Raw genomic sequence first — 16223 nt, forward strand, 5'->3', positions numbered from 1 at the left:
ATGCGTTGTAATTGGCGGTGTGGGCCGAGGGTGAACCCCTGAAGAGTCATCCAGCTCGTTTGGTAGTTGCTAATTGAGGAAATCCACAGAGTTGACTTTTTCAGTCCCTTTGAGGACCATTCAGAAAGATGGCCGAGAGAGATCCTTCACCCCCCCTGCATGGTGTATTGGTTTTGGTGTCTTGCGTTTGAGCCATGCCCTTTCCCCAGGTGGAGTTCGGAGTGAGTGGGGACCCATTCACACTTGTGAGGTGGGCGGCAGCTCTGGCGTGGGTGGGAGTGTGTCCCGGTGAGAGATTACCATGCTGGTTCAAGCAGGGAAGAGTTGTGGTGCAGTGAGCAAGCCAGACAAAAGGAACATTTGATCACTGGCCTTAATTAGAATATGTCGGGACGCAAATACACAGGCCATCAGGATGCTTGGATAACAAATAAAAAGGCACAATTTAAATGCAGGGAAGTAATGTTAGAACTTTACACTCTTAGACAGCTTCATCCTTACATCACATTCAATCTAAAATAATCTGTGTTCTCAGTACAATGCCAAAACAAGAAAGATAAAAGAACCTAAAATTTTAATTACATGACAACACAAGAAAGAGTACTGATATACATTGTAGGGTTGCATTGACCCAACCTTACTTAAAGCTCAGCAATGAAGCAAAGGCATACAGATACATGAATTGCCAAACATAATGTCAACACCACAGACCTTCTATTGATGCGGACTCTCTGGTATCCTTCGGGAAAGGACTGAGATTAAATTTTTAAACAGTTTGCTATCCATAGCCAAACACACAAGATGTGTGTGCATGATGATCTCTCTTTTTTTAAGCCTTCCTTAAGTTAATTTGATCCAGTCATGGCTGAATGTCACAGTACAGTATATCATTTCCTGATGGATATACAGTACAGTATAGAGTAAAACTTTCAAGTTTTACAGTAAATAGAATGCCTCTTTTACTCTTAAACTATCCTATTTAGAATAGAAAGTCTCCACAGAAACTTTTCCAGAGCATTCAATAAAAAAAAAACACTATCGGAAAACCTTGTTGAAATTAAACTCAAATACATTCTACTGGGAGAAGGTTCAAAACTCAGATGAAGACAAAGACAAGCCAGAAGCTATTCTCTTTACATTCCCAGGCTTGCTGCATCAGCGTTATGATTAAAAGTACCAAACCAGCCTTTCTTTCGCCAAGTGCACTCAATAGTGCAAACACCCATTAATACTCCCAATATAGGCAGGTCTCACCTGCCTCCATTAAAAACGCTTTCAAGATGTTATGAAAATCAGTCTTATACATAAAATATATTTCCTTTCCTATCTAATAAATTGAAGTGCTGTGTACTTCTTGGACCTTAACCCATATAAGCACTGAAGGATAACTGCCTGGTCATGCAGCTATCAGACTGCCAATCTGACAAAAAGTTTGAATTAAAATCTTGTCATGCAAAAACATTGCACAAACTGCTTCTAAAAATCCCTTATTACAAAACTATCTTAAAATGTTGTATTGTCAAACGTACATGAAAAAAAAATATATATAACTAATGGGAAAGAGACAGAGCACCTTTTGACTCTTGTTTTTGATCTACAGTAAACTGACAATAAAGTGTATACATGTCAATACACATAACTAGATTGGTCAGTAACAGCATTACCATCATTATTCTGTGCATTTTGTATGGATGTAGACATTTTCTGGAAAATGTAATATGAAGATTATACAGTATTTCCCTCCAACATTGCAGCTACGTTATGCAAGTTTCAAATAAAAAAAAATAATTATCAGAAAAAGCAGTCTGACATTTGCACGTTTTCCTTCTATTCCAAATTAATCAATTTCCTGCAGACATGATGCTAGCAGTAGTTAATACAAAGGAACATGCAGCCATCCCAGGAGACTGCTCATTTATAGACTTAGAACTTTACACTGTAATTAGAACACTGAACCTGGCAGGTTTGTGCTGTAAGGCTCAACGATTTGTCATAGATTTCTAAACGACAGAAGAAACATTATTTTTATGTATTTCATTAGTGTGACAAATTCTGTGCTCAGGAAAGCTGTCAGTCAGATTAACAATGAACACTTTCAACTCTGAAGGCACATGACCCCTTCTACAAAGATCAACGCTGAGACCCTTACTTTTATGCCATGGTTTTATTAGGGTACACAAATCACATAAAATATGCTGTATAATGTGTGTGCTGCTTTGATATTCTTATATTTAGAGGAAAATACACAAACTTAAATGTCACCTTTTTTAGCCAGTTTCTCTCCTCAGATTCTGCATTATGAGGTCAACAACAAACCTGATTAGATTTTATTGCAACAGCCTTTTGCCATTACACCCATTAGGTGCTAACCTAATTGCAAGACCCTTATTCCTTCATCCAGCTTCTCCCTTTAGCCAGGTCGTGGTCTTGATATGGTCTTTCCTATCGGTCAACATATTCTTCCACTTTTTGACCTTCTTGGTGATGTCATAATGCTGTGCCAATGCAGGAGAACAACTATAAACTCCCATTAAGTTAAGTGCAGCTAAAGAAAGACAATATGGTATGCTGGGTCTGGAAATAGACTGTAGTTACACACTCAAATTGTGGAGTAGTGGCTAGTGCTTTGGACATGAGGCCTGTGTGTGTGCGTGGGTGCTGCTGTTGTGCCTGTGAGTACTTCACTCAGTGTGTTCCACTTAATGGCCTGCTGTATTAATCAGTGTAAATGTGGGGCACTTTGGATAAAAGCATCAGCCCTATAAATTAATAATAAAACAATGTGAGATGTGGGAACGATAGGCTGTGGGAAAGCCCTTAGTTAGTCCGATGGTCAGATTCATTTTATCGGCTGCTGAATTAGATCTTTTCATCTGAATTTTAGGGGCACAGGGGACGCTTAATGCTTGAATGGTTTGTGTGTTGTTATTTCAGAATTTTGTATTCTACACAATATATGTACAGTATTGTAATTAAACAGACAAGGTATTCCATTGATCCCTGGAATTTGGTACAGTACTTCCCTTTGCTGCTTTGCTCAGCACTGCACTGTCATTGAAATCTACTGGAGACTTCACATGGTTTTGTTTTTTTACTTTTTCTGTTCTTAAATAAATGAGCATATTTAACATAATTAACATATCAATTTACATATTTGCTCACATTAAATGTGTCTTACTGAGCCTATTCAGGTCATAGAAAGAACTGTTTTCTAGCTGTATTTCTTTTAAAAGCCGTATGGCACCTTCTGCAAGAAAATGAATCTCCCATTTGGTCACCAGCTCTGAAACCCCCCATTAGTGCACTCTTTACTATACCATAGATGAAGGCAGACACAGATCTACAACTCCATAAATAAACCTCAGAATGTAAGTTAATGAAGATATTTAACTATGTGGTCATGAGCTCTTCAACACTAAACAATGTCAAGAAAAAAGTACTCATAACTAATACTGTAAATGTAAATGTTCTCAGATGTAAATGAATTCTGCTGCAAAATCAAGCTGGGAACTGTTAACTGCCCAGATACATGCTTATGTATTTCTCCTATGAATAGAAAAACCTGCAGACACTGCCACATAACATTTTGGATTTTGAATGCTATCTATAATGTGAAACTGATAAACCACTTTAGACATTTAGACATAGGAGTCTGCAATGTGGCCCAACATCACATCAATCCAGATGCCAGGAACAGATAACCTTACATGCAGGGAGAAAATGCTAACTCTAGTCTTTGGCCATGTGCAGAAGTCTGTAGTTCTGTAGTCAGTCCTGCTCAGTTTGGCAACTCTTGGGAAATAGTACTAAAGCCATTACAAAACTGATGAAACACCACTGGCTATTATGCCACGGCACATGGTCTGAACCCATATTACAACACCTGAGAGATGGGACTGCATATTAAAGTTAACTGAAGCTGCTGAGCTCCACATGGCTGTCACCAACCTTATCATCGCATCTCTAACAGAACTCATAAAACTAAGGATAATAAAATCAATCAAAAAAAGGAAACGGCACCAGAATGGCAAAATGCATTCCTATAAGTAGCGGAATTACAGAGCTAGGTGTCTAAGCAAAAATTCCTCCAGAGAACTAAAATGTACCTATTATCACACTTCATCTTCCAGCAGTGAATAGCTTTTCATTCATCATCTCAAAGCCAGGCATAAAAAGAAGTTTACAGCAAACAAGCATATCCAACATGCAAATATTCTATCATCATCAACATCTGCAATGTCTCCAGTCAATACCAGCTTTCTGCTTCAGTTAATATGTCAGCTATAAACAATATAATATTGCTGCGCTAATCTCCTCATCCATGGCAGCAAACAATAAGCAGCACTTCAGACTGTAATTCACTCATGATTGATCATTACCATAATTGCTCATTATCAGTGATTCAATGCCGATGTACAAAATGAATCAGTGAAGACTGAAATCATTTTGCAAATGGGTGGTGATGGATCTGCACTTCAGCAGTTCCAGTCGAGGAAAATCATTTTTTTCTGTCACATTCTGATACAAATGACAGACGTATACTTCATCATATGAAGGATTAAACAGATCTCTTCTGCGACGGAGGGCATTTTGAATGTAGTGATGGCTAAAACACACCTTTGACAAGAACAGTATTAAACTTATTTGTTTTTAGCATTTTGGTATATCCCTTTTTCTTGGACACTACTGCAGTGGTTCCTGTGACCATAATACAAATACAAAACACAAATCTTGAATCCAAAGCTGTGCTGAATCACAAGGTACCCCTTTACAATATTGTCTTCCTTGTGTATCTCTAAATGTCACCTGCTCAATCCTCAGTGCTTGTGCACTTGCAAGTCATGGTGTACTCAGTGAGATCGTGTCAGCCCTCTTCTGACCAGGCCTGAGGTACAAAGGGAAGCAGTTGCCTGGATTATGTTCTCCTCAGAAGATGCTGCTCATAGGCCTTCTGTAGCACTCACAGGCTTAAGCAGGGGCTGCACTGCAGCATGGGAGCTGGATTTGAATGGAAATTGGCTACAAGTCTGTAGTCTGTAGGAATGGAAAGAAATAGTCTGAAAATCTCTTGGGCCAAGTGTCCTCACTCTGTGATAAATGAGCAAGAAAGGAAATCACTTTAACCTCTTGTCTCTCCATACTCTTATTCCAACTGACCTCTGAACTAATGAAGCCCTTAATCAAGATAATAACCTGTTTAATTGTTGTCATTGTTTAAAAATTTAGAAGATACAGTAATACATTATTCATAAGGAGGTTACATGAAACCTATAATAAAAAAAATATTTTATTTTATCCTAAGCGACTTACATTCACACTCTTTATGTAGGGAGCAATTCAGGTGAAGTACCTTGCTAAAGGGTACAACAGCAGTGTCTCACATGTGATTTTAATTCATTGTTTTCCAGTTACAAGTCCTGCTCTATGCTGGAACTGCCTTTTATAAGTGTTCAACATCTGAGACCTACTTTACAAAAAGTCCTGATTAAGTGTCTAGCTCAAAAGGGCAGTGATAGACCTGACTGGGCAAACAGTACATATTAAATAATGCTTTGTAACACATTGTTCCTGTTCTCTGGAAAGGCTCATGATATACATACATGTCATTCATACAGTATGTACCTATGTGCTTCATGGCACATGCTACAGTACCAGTACCAAATCTGTATTGGCAGTAAAAACCTTGAGTGTCTGGTTACAGGGCAGAGGGCAACAGGTTTGACTGGAGTCCCAGCAGTAGGCAATGAGTAATCAGCTGAAAGGAAAGTTAAAAAATGACACCCACTCCTGATTCTTTTCACCCAAAATGATGTTCCACTGTGGTCAAATGTTGCTCAATTTGTTAGCACACCCAAACATTGCTGTACTCAAGCAAATGGTGCTCAGTTTCTATGCACTCCAGGACAATCTTTCTCTAAATGGGAGAAACAACATATAGTGTTTGTACTGCTTATATAAAGTACATACAGTATGCATATTCCAAATTCACTAGTGGGGAATATCCTCTCCTGAAAACATGAAGCATGACTGCCTTCCTAGCTGAGGATTTATGATATGAGTCCCATCTAAGAACAATAACCAATTGGCCAAATTGATAATATAATATAAGTGATAGTTCTTTTTAAGATCAGTGTACAGTATATAGTGTTTTTTAAAAAGTTAGAAAATGCTGATCCAAAGCACTTGGACAAAACAGATGCTGTACAGCTGAAGTGAAGCATACTGTGGTAGATGCTTAACTAATTTTGAAGTACACTCAATCTGCTGTACGGTAATTGCTTAAAAGTTTTGTTTGCAGCTTATGAAAAAAGCCTTCAGAAAGATCTCTAGGGAGGTGTTAGTCAATAAGACATACAGATTGCTGTGTAGTCCCACTTCTGGAAAATGTTAATGCGTCAGTGCTGTCCCAAAGCAGTTAAACATTTCTTGTTCTTGCCACTGGACCAACCAACAGAAGCAATTTTGAGAAAGCAAAAGAGGGCACAGGCAGTCAAATTCATGCTGACAGGTCATTCTTCCCTTATTCTGCTAGTAGTCTTCAGCAATACTGCTAAAATCACACAGGCTACAGCTTTCGAAAGAGCAAGTCTTGAGGCATTTTTCTATAACTAATACATTGTTCTTGTAAGTTTATGCTTCTTACATACCTTACAAAAATAAAACACAAAATAAAGTCAGGCCTTGTAAATGAAAAAAAGACTTCATGCTAAAGAGATTTTATTACACATCCCTGACGTTTTGCAATTTACTACCAAAGGACAGTTTAGACTTGGTTATTTAAAGGAATATTCTGTTATCACTTTTCCACTGCAGTTGTTACAGAAGAATTATTTTTGCTTGAGATAAGTAAGTTGTCGCCTTGAAGTGCTATTAGATTTCCAGTTTTGAAAAATAAACTTTAAGGACTGACAGTATCTTTTTGAGTATTCTGGGGGAAAGATGTTAATAAGGTATAGGGTATTATTTTGCAATAACCCCAGAGAGAAGCTTGGATTTCTAAAGGATACTAAATTTAGTTTTTAACCTGCTTTAGCTTCAATTTTGGTGGGGACATATCAGAAAACAAAAAAGAACGTTTCCAGTATTTGCCAGAATAGTCTGGTTGAACAAGGTCCTAAAGAAGTTAGTGGCTTTGAGACTATTTTCTCAATGTCATAACGAGGCACTGTTCTTTAATTTGGAAGAGGGCAAACATCAGTAACAGCAGAAGATAGTGGCAGCTTGACAACTTGAATATTTTTTGATACATTCAAAATATTGTTGAGTAGGAGTATAATCTATGGTGACTAAGTGACAAAGTGAGAAGAGTGGATGTTATAATTAACACAGCCTGCTCCCCCTTTAACACTGTCCTCTGTTACATTCATGTGTGACGTAATGGATTCATACCATGCTCTTCAGGACACGGTACCTGGACCGGGTCCTAAATCCCTATATCCTTGAAATAAGTGGTTCATGTTTGCATTTAAGTTTGTTATAAATTTTCATTTATTAGCAAATCACAGTATTCTGAGGTGTGCTTTTAACATCAGATGTACTGATCTGTCTCCTTCCACCTTCACGCTCCCTGAAAGCATTAATTACATGGGTCACTTCTTTTTGGAGCAAATTCATTTGCTTTCCTTCAGCTGACTGAGTTGAGTCTTGAAGACTTTGCCAGTTTTTAATCACACTGCACCAGGACTGGGTGGACAGGTACAGGAAGCAGTAACAGAAAAACTGTGGTCATTTTGAAATTCCTGGATTACCCAGGTGGCACAATTAAGATTTGAGCAGAAAGAGTAATGTGAGAAGTGTTCCTATGATCTGGAAGGGACTTACCCTGCTGTACAAAGGAGCCATATACGAACCACATGGAGTTATAGAGGGTGGTCGAGGTCATCGAGCCCATTTGCAGACGAGGAGGGTTGAGCCAGTTAAGAAGGTACACAAGTATCCCCACCAGCAGGACTGTGCCAGCAATGCATGCCCACAGAGAGAGGTCAAAGGGCGCCAGGCAAGCAAACATGTCCACTGTCCTTTCAGCCTTCTTCAGGAGCACACCCACTGAGTAGTCCATGTAACGCGTAGTGAAGTCCACCACACTTTCCCGGTCTGGAGTGATGGTTAAAGCTGATAGCCCCACATCTGCTCTCTAAAGAAAACCAGAACAGAATTATATAACAGCAGCAATCATCCACCTGTAGCAATGCTCTATCAATGCTCATGCATTGTAAGCTATTTCAATGCATGCTCAATAGGACTTCTCTTTATTCAATTATACCCTGCAAACACACAGTCATATTCTGTGATAGTGTCAAAGAATCAAGTGAAACTGGAGTAATTTATTATACAACTTCTATCTTGAAATTACACATGGGATACTCAATCTTTCAGGTGTCCCTACAAATAATTCTCATATGGATTCATGCTGAGGAAAAGTCAGAGCTCCGATGGGACTACCATGGAATCCTTGAGGAACTCGATTATCTAAAGCTTTGTGCTGACAGTTATCAGTGAATCATGGGCTTCAGATTCACCACTGGTCTTTGGTTCTGGGATGCCGGCATTTAGATATATTATTTTCAATTCCCTTTACAGTTTCATACTATACTGTATCTATACTCCTACCTTTAGAGAAAACAAAGTTGAGTGTTTGTAATTATCAAGTGAATTATAAAAACTTTCACTCTAATATATCACCACTCCACTTATTCCCTGGAATGTTCAAAAATGAATTGCACTGCTTCAGCTACTTTTAAGATTGCAATTTAAATGGAATTTTACCATCCCCTTACCACAGGATATATTACCCATAATTTGCTTCAAAATAAATGTATGAAAAAAAACAAACTTTAAAAAAAAACATTTAACACATTGGATTGTACTCTTACTATTTGAAATTCCTGTTCTTTTTTAGTATGGTATAGTATTTGTAATATTTGCTATAGGGGTTTTGATTATTACTTACTGTATATTAACTTAGAATGAATTACATTTATTTGGAATAAATTAAATTGCATAAAAAAACTAAATAAATTGCTCTGAGACTTTCAAAATTACTCAAGTTAATATTGCACTGAACAGTGAAACACATGATAAATTTGCACATTAAATTGATTTACATTCAACGAACATGACTATGAAAAAGTACTAATATTTTCATGATCACGCGTAAAACACTATTGAAAATGTTAAACCAGTTTAATCAGTTATGATTTTGATGTCTAAGCAAACTAAAATTACATTCTGCACAGTTTTTCAGGATTTATTATTCCATAGAAATCTGAAAAATGTTTTACACATTGTTCAAGTGAGCTTGGAAGAAAAAGTAGTTTTTCTCATAATATATAAAATTATCTTTTTGCTTGAGCAGTGCACATATTGATTTTTTAATGGAAAATTGTACAACATAATTAAAAAAACACATACATCAGAAGAGGCACAGTTGTTCATTTATGTGAAGCTTTATTTACAGTTGGCTTTTTATGACTACTAATTCTAAATCAAATTTAAAGAAAATTAAAAAAATAGTACTGTTTGGAAACTGATCCTATGTAATCTAAGAGTATATCATTATTATTGTGGTTGAGATTGTGTTTCATATCACAGAATTTAATATATGTAGGTATATTAGCTTAATTGAGTAATGATAATATACACTGCAGAATAATATAATTACTACAGGACTACAACAACATTTCACTCCTAAAACTAAATTAGTGCTGAAAATATTGAAATTATATGGAAGTAACAGAATACACAGCATCTTTCTACATTAAAATAAGGTTGATCTTCTGGATCTGGGCTTAATGTGTGGCCCTTGTTGTATTCTGAGTAAAAAGGAATATTCTGTTGACAAGCACATACCTTTTCAATAAGGCACACTCAAAACATTGTCATAATTTCTAGGAGTCTTCTAGTTAGACTAGTCAGACTAACTCCCTATTAACTGAGGAAAAAGAGAAAGAGGGTCTTCAAGAGAGATCCTTTATTAGCCCAAAGATGGTGCTTGAGAGGTAATTGCCTCAATTGTAAACTACTGCATGTTTCAATTAAATGTACCAAACCAAACCTACTGAAATGTTTTAATAACAATACTTTCCAACAGTTTGGTATTGCACATGAAAAAGAACACAGAACAATCAAACTGCAATAGATCGCACGATATGACTGTGGCACAGGTACAGCAGTAAAGGATTCTGTTTTACATCGTGGAGATACGGTCAAAGAATAAATCAGGACTTTCACATGAGAATTTGGTTAATCATGAAGAAAGAGACAGTACTGCTGGTTCAATTGAAACAATGCTTTGGTCAGGTCCAAATGTGATGTTAATGGGATACCTCAAAGGCTACCTCAGGCATATGGATACTACACAGAACTTCATGAACAGTATTTGTACTGTACATACACCAAATATCCTACCAACAAGCTCACAAGTCATGTGAAGCAAAATGCCATGTGTCTTTCATCAGAAGTCATACTATATGTAAGGCATCCAATTCAACTTTATAGCATGGAATCTACACACACTAAGTATTCCAGGAATTTACATATGCTCCACTATAAGGTTCTTTCTAAACTATCATTATTAATAATGCCTTTATGAGTTCATGCTCACTTAAGCAAGTTGTTATTCTTTACAAGTTTAGTCTACTGAAATCCACTTCCCAAATGCAAACTGTTCAACTTACTGCATTCCTTAATAACCTTAATGACATTAGACTCACTTATTAAAATAAATTGACAAAAACCCATGAATTGACACCTTAACAGATTGTTTTGGTCATAAACTTGAAACAGTAGGAGTCAACAAAGCATTCTGAGACATATCACAGTATTTTAAAGTAGGAAGTAAAAAAAGGAGTAAAAAGACCAGTAGCACATCACACAAACCATATAGAAATAGTGCAGGCAAGTAGAAAGAAAGGAGGAAAACTCAAATGACATAAATGTCTGCTCTAATCTGTGTCTCTTTCAATCACCCTAGTCGCTGGTACTTGGGAAGCTGGATTCTGATCTTTTGTTTAACTTCTTCTTTCAAAGCAGAGCTGTCTGTTTGATTAATGAAAGTCAGCACAAAGGCAAACAGTAAATAAATAAAAATGTATAACTGGAAGGCAAACTCAAAGATAAGGGAGCAGAATGGCAAGCCTTTTGGGGGTCAGAAACTCTTTGAATTCAACACAGATGAAGCAGACTGGAGGATCTTCATTCCAAGAAATCACTCTTTTCAGAAGCCTAAGTCAGATCTGGAATGAAGCTGATGAATAGAAATCACATGTACCATTTAGATCATAGTCAAAGCAGCTCATACGAAGAGAAGCAGAAAATACTTGACAGGTCTGGGTGCATTGCCTTACATACTGTCAATTGCTTATATGCAGAAAAACAATCCTGTCAAATGAAGCTTATTTGACAATGGCAGCCTTTTCTGGTCTAGCATGCTTGTCTATTAGACATGTATCCCATCGAGGCTTCACTGTGGTACATCATGACTAAAGCATTATTACTAAATGCTTATTTTTACTAAATGAAGCATTCATTCCAAAGATGTAACAGTTCTTTGGCCATCTTATTTGTTGAGCTCACCTTGAAGACCAGCTCTCCTATCAGGCCATTCCAAACTCCATCGGCTTGAGGGCTTCCGTACTTGTGATCGGGCGCCACATAGATTTCATACTTAAATCCCAGGTAGTTTGACAGAGCATCCAGAACATCAATGGAAAATCCTTGGTACTTCTTTGGCTTTCCCAAGACATTCTCAGACACCATCACAAAGGGCTCCTCCTACAAAGCAACGACAAGAGACATGCAAAATCAGGGAACATGTGAACATGCATGTGTGATGTCTCAAGGTTGGGATTATGACTTCTGGCCCTCGAGCATTTCAAAATAAGTAAGACAGGAGACCAAAAGTTCTTCTTCATTTGACAGTGCACTAGTTCAGAGCCTGACGAATGGTCCATTTACTTTTCAGCTTTATGTTATCACATAAAAGATGTAGTATATCTTTGTATTTCATTTCCAAAACACAGAAATCTTGAACATACAGAACAGTAAATATCATTTTGGTTTCCTTATTTGGGAATATTCATTCTCATACCAATTTTAACTCTGTCAAGCCTACTTAATGTCAGTTTGATAGTTAATAATTCATTAAAAACAGTGCAAGAAATGCAATAATTTAAGTTATTGTTTAATAGTTATTTATGTTTCATTCTGTCTTACAGAAAAAGATGGCTTGTGAAATAATTTTTTTAACCTTCTTTGTTTAACAATACAATCTTGGAAAATCAGTATCCCAAATTCTCCTCCTCCTACAGCAAACATTCCTGTAAACCAGTTTTTCCCAGTCCATGTCATCTGGTTTTCCCTCCAAGGGAATTTTATCAGTTTGGCTCATCAAGCCCTGAAACTACTGTACGTATATTGCTGGTTCTCTTCTTATTGAGGGTTATTGTGTGAATGCAGTTCCAGAAAATGGGACACTATAGGAAGGAGTCCAATACTCTTGCAAGACCCTGTACAGTATGTCCCCTAGACAATGTGGGGAAGCCAGTAATAAGGGCAAACAGAATTATAGCATATAAACTTAGGTTAAAGTGTAGAATTTAAATAAAGGGTTTTATGTTTAACTTTTCTGAGTTACTACTAGGTCCTCATTTAGAATACTGCATGCCGTTTTTTTGGTTGCCATGTTATATAAAATACTGTATATTGCTACCCTGGAATCAGTCCAGAGAATAGCAGCCGGATACAGTACATTCAAGGGCTTAAGGCAATGTCCTCCATTGACAGGCTGCAGGAAATGAACATTTTTACCCTTGAAGAGAGAGGATTGCAAGGGCTTTGACAAATGACTTTTTTATTACTTTTCTTATACAGTAGGTTCTTTTTTTTCTATACTGTTCTTTATTACTAGTACTTTATCACACCTCTTTTAAAGGTATAAAAGAAAAAAATAATGTTTAATGAAAGTAACCATGATCACATTAGCATCAATAAACACATTTTTTACATTTTCACTCATGTTTCATTGTACCTGAGATTAAAAAGTACTACATATTTCTTTGTTTTATTATATCAATAAGGTATTGTTGTGACATTTTGCTTTAGAAAAAACCTGAATTAGTTATACTTTCATAAGGATGTCATCTTCCTGATCCTTTTATCAGGTCTCTCTTCTTGGTGGTAACCATGGTAACTATGGTGAGCTCCAGCCCAGTGAGCCATTGTGCTGGTATGTACTTTGCCTTTGTCTTTGCCATATTTTAACATTTCAGAAAACTGTCAATGTTTTATGCAAAAAACATACACAGTAACTGTCAACTCTATATTGACCTTTGAATCATGATTATATTATTTCGAATATTTTGATTATTGTTTCTGATCTCTGTCTGAGAAAGGCTAAAAATGGGACTCACCATCACCCTAGCATCTAATATAAAGTCATGCAGTTCTTTGAACTGACCTATTTTTCTTTTTCTTGTTGCGTTTATTTATCGCTAACCTTTAATGCCCCTTGAGTGAGAGTTGCCTTGCGTGTTATCTCTGAAATGGGGTTGCTGTTGTCACCAAACTGTCCGACTCAACAATTGATTTAAAAAGTTGATAGAAGGCACTTGTGTTTCAACTGTTTAAAAGGATGGCAGAAAAAACTAGCAGTTGCCTTCTCCAGAAGCTTAAAGTTCATATTTGGCCATGTCCCTCACGTCTTCAAATTTAATTTCTTTCTCAAAAATGGGAAGTCAGCAGGACTACAGTCGCGTTTACAAAAATCTAAATACATCCAGAGATTTACCAGAGGACACTATAAATGTCAGAAGATAATCTATTATAATTTTTTCATTTTGGCCCATTTCTGTTTTTGATGCAGGAAAGTAGTGAGCTTTAGGTTCATGCCACAGTCTTAGTTAAAAAAATGTTAAGCTCTCTTTAGAACACTATTTGACTAGACTAGGTAAACAGGCCAGAAATAAGAAATCCTGGTGTCCTGCTCAAATTTCCCCCCGGTCTTTACCCATCATGGCCTCCTAATAATCACCATCTATGAACTGAGATGAAACACAGGAGATGATACTTCTAAAGTTCATTCTTCACAAGGAACACTCACACATTATAAAACAGTTTGCCTGTGATGTGATGAAATTCAGGAATTAAAGGGTTAATCCTCCAATCAAAAAGTTTTTATCTAGCACTTTTACTTTTTCACTGTGACAACTCACAGCTTTCCAGTGTGCAGTGCTACAGCAGAAAACTAACAGCAGCTAAGGAGAACATTCACATAAGAAATACAGTTGGGAAATCAACAGGGCTCTGAAACAAATTACACAAAAATAAAAAACTCTGTTTTTAAGAAAGGCAGCAGAATAGTGGAGTAGAACATCGTAGTAAAGAAATGTGCAGCCATGGTCATTTGGCAGGGAGTTCCAAACTCCTTTCTGATGCAGTAAGAATTGTAGAACTACAGTATGGGCTTTAGACAGACATTATTATTAGCAGCCATCTTACTATTTAGTGCAAGAACCACATGGCCTACAAAAACCTAGAGCTGGTGGTTAAAAAGGCTGAGCTTACAAAGAAGGCTCTGAAACTAAAGAGTGAATTGCAAATCTCTCCTTTGCTTTTGTCAGTGAAAGAGAATTAAAAAAATCCCTGCATATTCAAGTTGAAAACCCTAAGTGAGCAGCAAGGTTAAAAAAATAAAGAGAGTTAACATCTCAATAAGAGAAAAAAAAACATATGAACAGAAATGGATATAAAGACCAGTAAATGATCAGAACAATATGTTTTTAGCAATGAAATGAACTAAACAGGCCTTTAGTTATGGCTATGGCCTGTATTCTATTTACATTTACAAACAGTCTATGTACAGTACTTCCAGTTCTGTTTCATATTCACTGTTGCTGTGACGAACAGCTCAGAACTAAATAGTTTGTATTAGTCAGGACAGGTATAACAAAAAACCGTCTTGCAATACAAAGAACTTTCAACATGGACCTTTTTGTTATACCTAATAGCTGTTGATATGTAATTTGATGTGCAATTCATTATGTAAGCATCATTTTTAATATCCATATTGCAGAATCTTGATTTTGAGTAATGAACTCTAATTCTGTGTCCTACTGCTAGAATTACAGCTGACAGAATAAATGTAATACTGTATGTGGAAGCAGTTCTGGAGGGGAAGATGAAGTCTTGTTCTTCCATAACTGTTAGGGTCCTTTCAACAGACATGTTAGATATACAGTACTTAGCAGCTTTAACTTCTTCCTTTCTGTCTCTCTTTCATAGAGAAGATTGTAGTTTTAATTCTGTTACTGACCACATGACATAGGACTTATAAATGCTGCATTGTGATCTTATCTAGTATTTTCATCAATTTGTGACTGATCTTTGTTTAATCATAGAATTGTTACATCTGTTATTGTTTTTAGCTGTATTGTAGGATACAGTTACAGGTCTAGTTATATTCTAAAACATGTATGATAAAGAATTTAAGGACTGGATTAAAAAATGTTTGTGGTGAAGCAGCACTCAAGTGCCCAAATTCCAAAGCAAAAAAACAACAACATGCAGTTAAAATAACCACAATGCAGGGTAAACCAATAATACTCAATACATTTCTAAGTAAACACAGAAAATGTGCAGTAGTTCGAAACTTAGGCATTAAATCTCAATAGTCTGTGTAACGGCACCATCGGTTTCACAATAAAGCACATGCTGCAGTTTATAGGTTAAGTTTACAGAAGACTTTTTGTTTTATAAAGAGTACAGAAAAACTGACAGCAACTCAAATAAGACCACAGCACTAAATACAGAGATCAGAAGAAATGATGTCCCCCAGTTTGTAGTTTGCATTAAAAAAAATTCAAAAGTGCTACAGTGTACTGCTGAAATAAAACTACATCATTAGGACCCAGTGTGCAAAGTCAACACAAACATTTGATTGTACAGTACAGTAGTTTGGAAATCATTTTATTAATACATAGACACACAGAACATAATTGGAGTAATTTTCTGTGTTCTGAATGCTTATGCATTTCCCATCAGGAGGCTGTAGAAAGTAAACACTTCCTTTCACCCGTTTACAAGGAAGGTTACTTACTGTACTTTATTGTCCCAGATGGGAAATTTGCTTGTCTTGTACGGTAAGCTGCAAAGACCCAGAATTTATCTTTACATTTTCTTTAATAAATTCTCATTGATAACTGAACTGCTTCTTGGAACATGTCATT

General features: G+C 36.5%; 1 protein-coding gene across 4 annotated transcripts in view; it reads right to left on the reverse strand.

Moving 5' to 3' along the window:
• Window positions 1-16223, reverse strand: part of grid2 (glutamate receptor, ionotropic, delta 2) — a 608583-nt gene that overhangs the window by 159243 nt on the left and 433117 nt on the right. For all 4 annotated transcript variants that reach the window (XR_015935866.1, XM_088628644.1, XM_088628643.1 and 1 more), the window contains exons 10-11: window positions 11575-11772; window positions 7822-8134 (exon numbers count right to left, since the gene is read on the reverse strand). Coding sequence is in view for 3 of the 4 variants with exons in the window: in XM_088628644.1 (XP_088484770.1) it covers window positions 7822-8134; window positions 11575-11772 (511 nt within the window). In the remaining variant the exon portion in view is untranslated. The remainder of the gene's footprint in view (window positions 1-7821; window positions 8135-11574; window positions 11773-16223) is intronic.

Source organism: Lepisosteus platostomus, chromosome 4 (genome assembly GCF_059453375.1).
Source record: "Lepisosteus platostomus isolate fLepPlt1 chromosome 4, fLepPlt1.hap1, whole genome shotgun sequence".
Taxonomy (NCBI): Eukaryota; Metazoa; Chordata; class Actinopteri; order Semionotiformes; family Lepisosteidae; genus Lepisosteus; species Lepisosteus platostomus.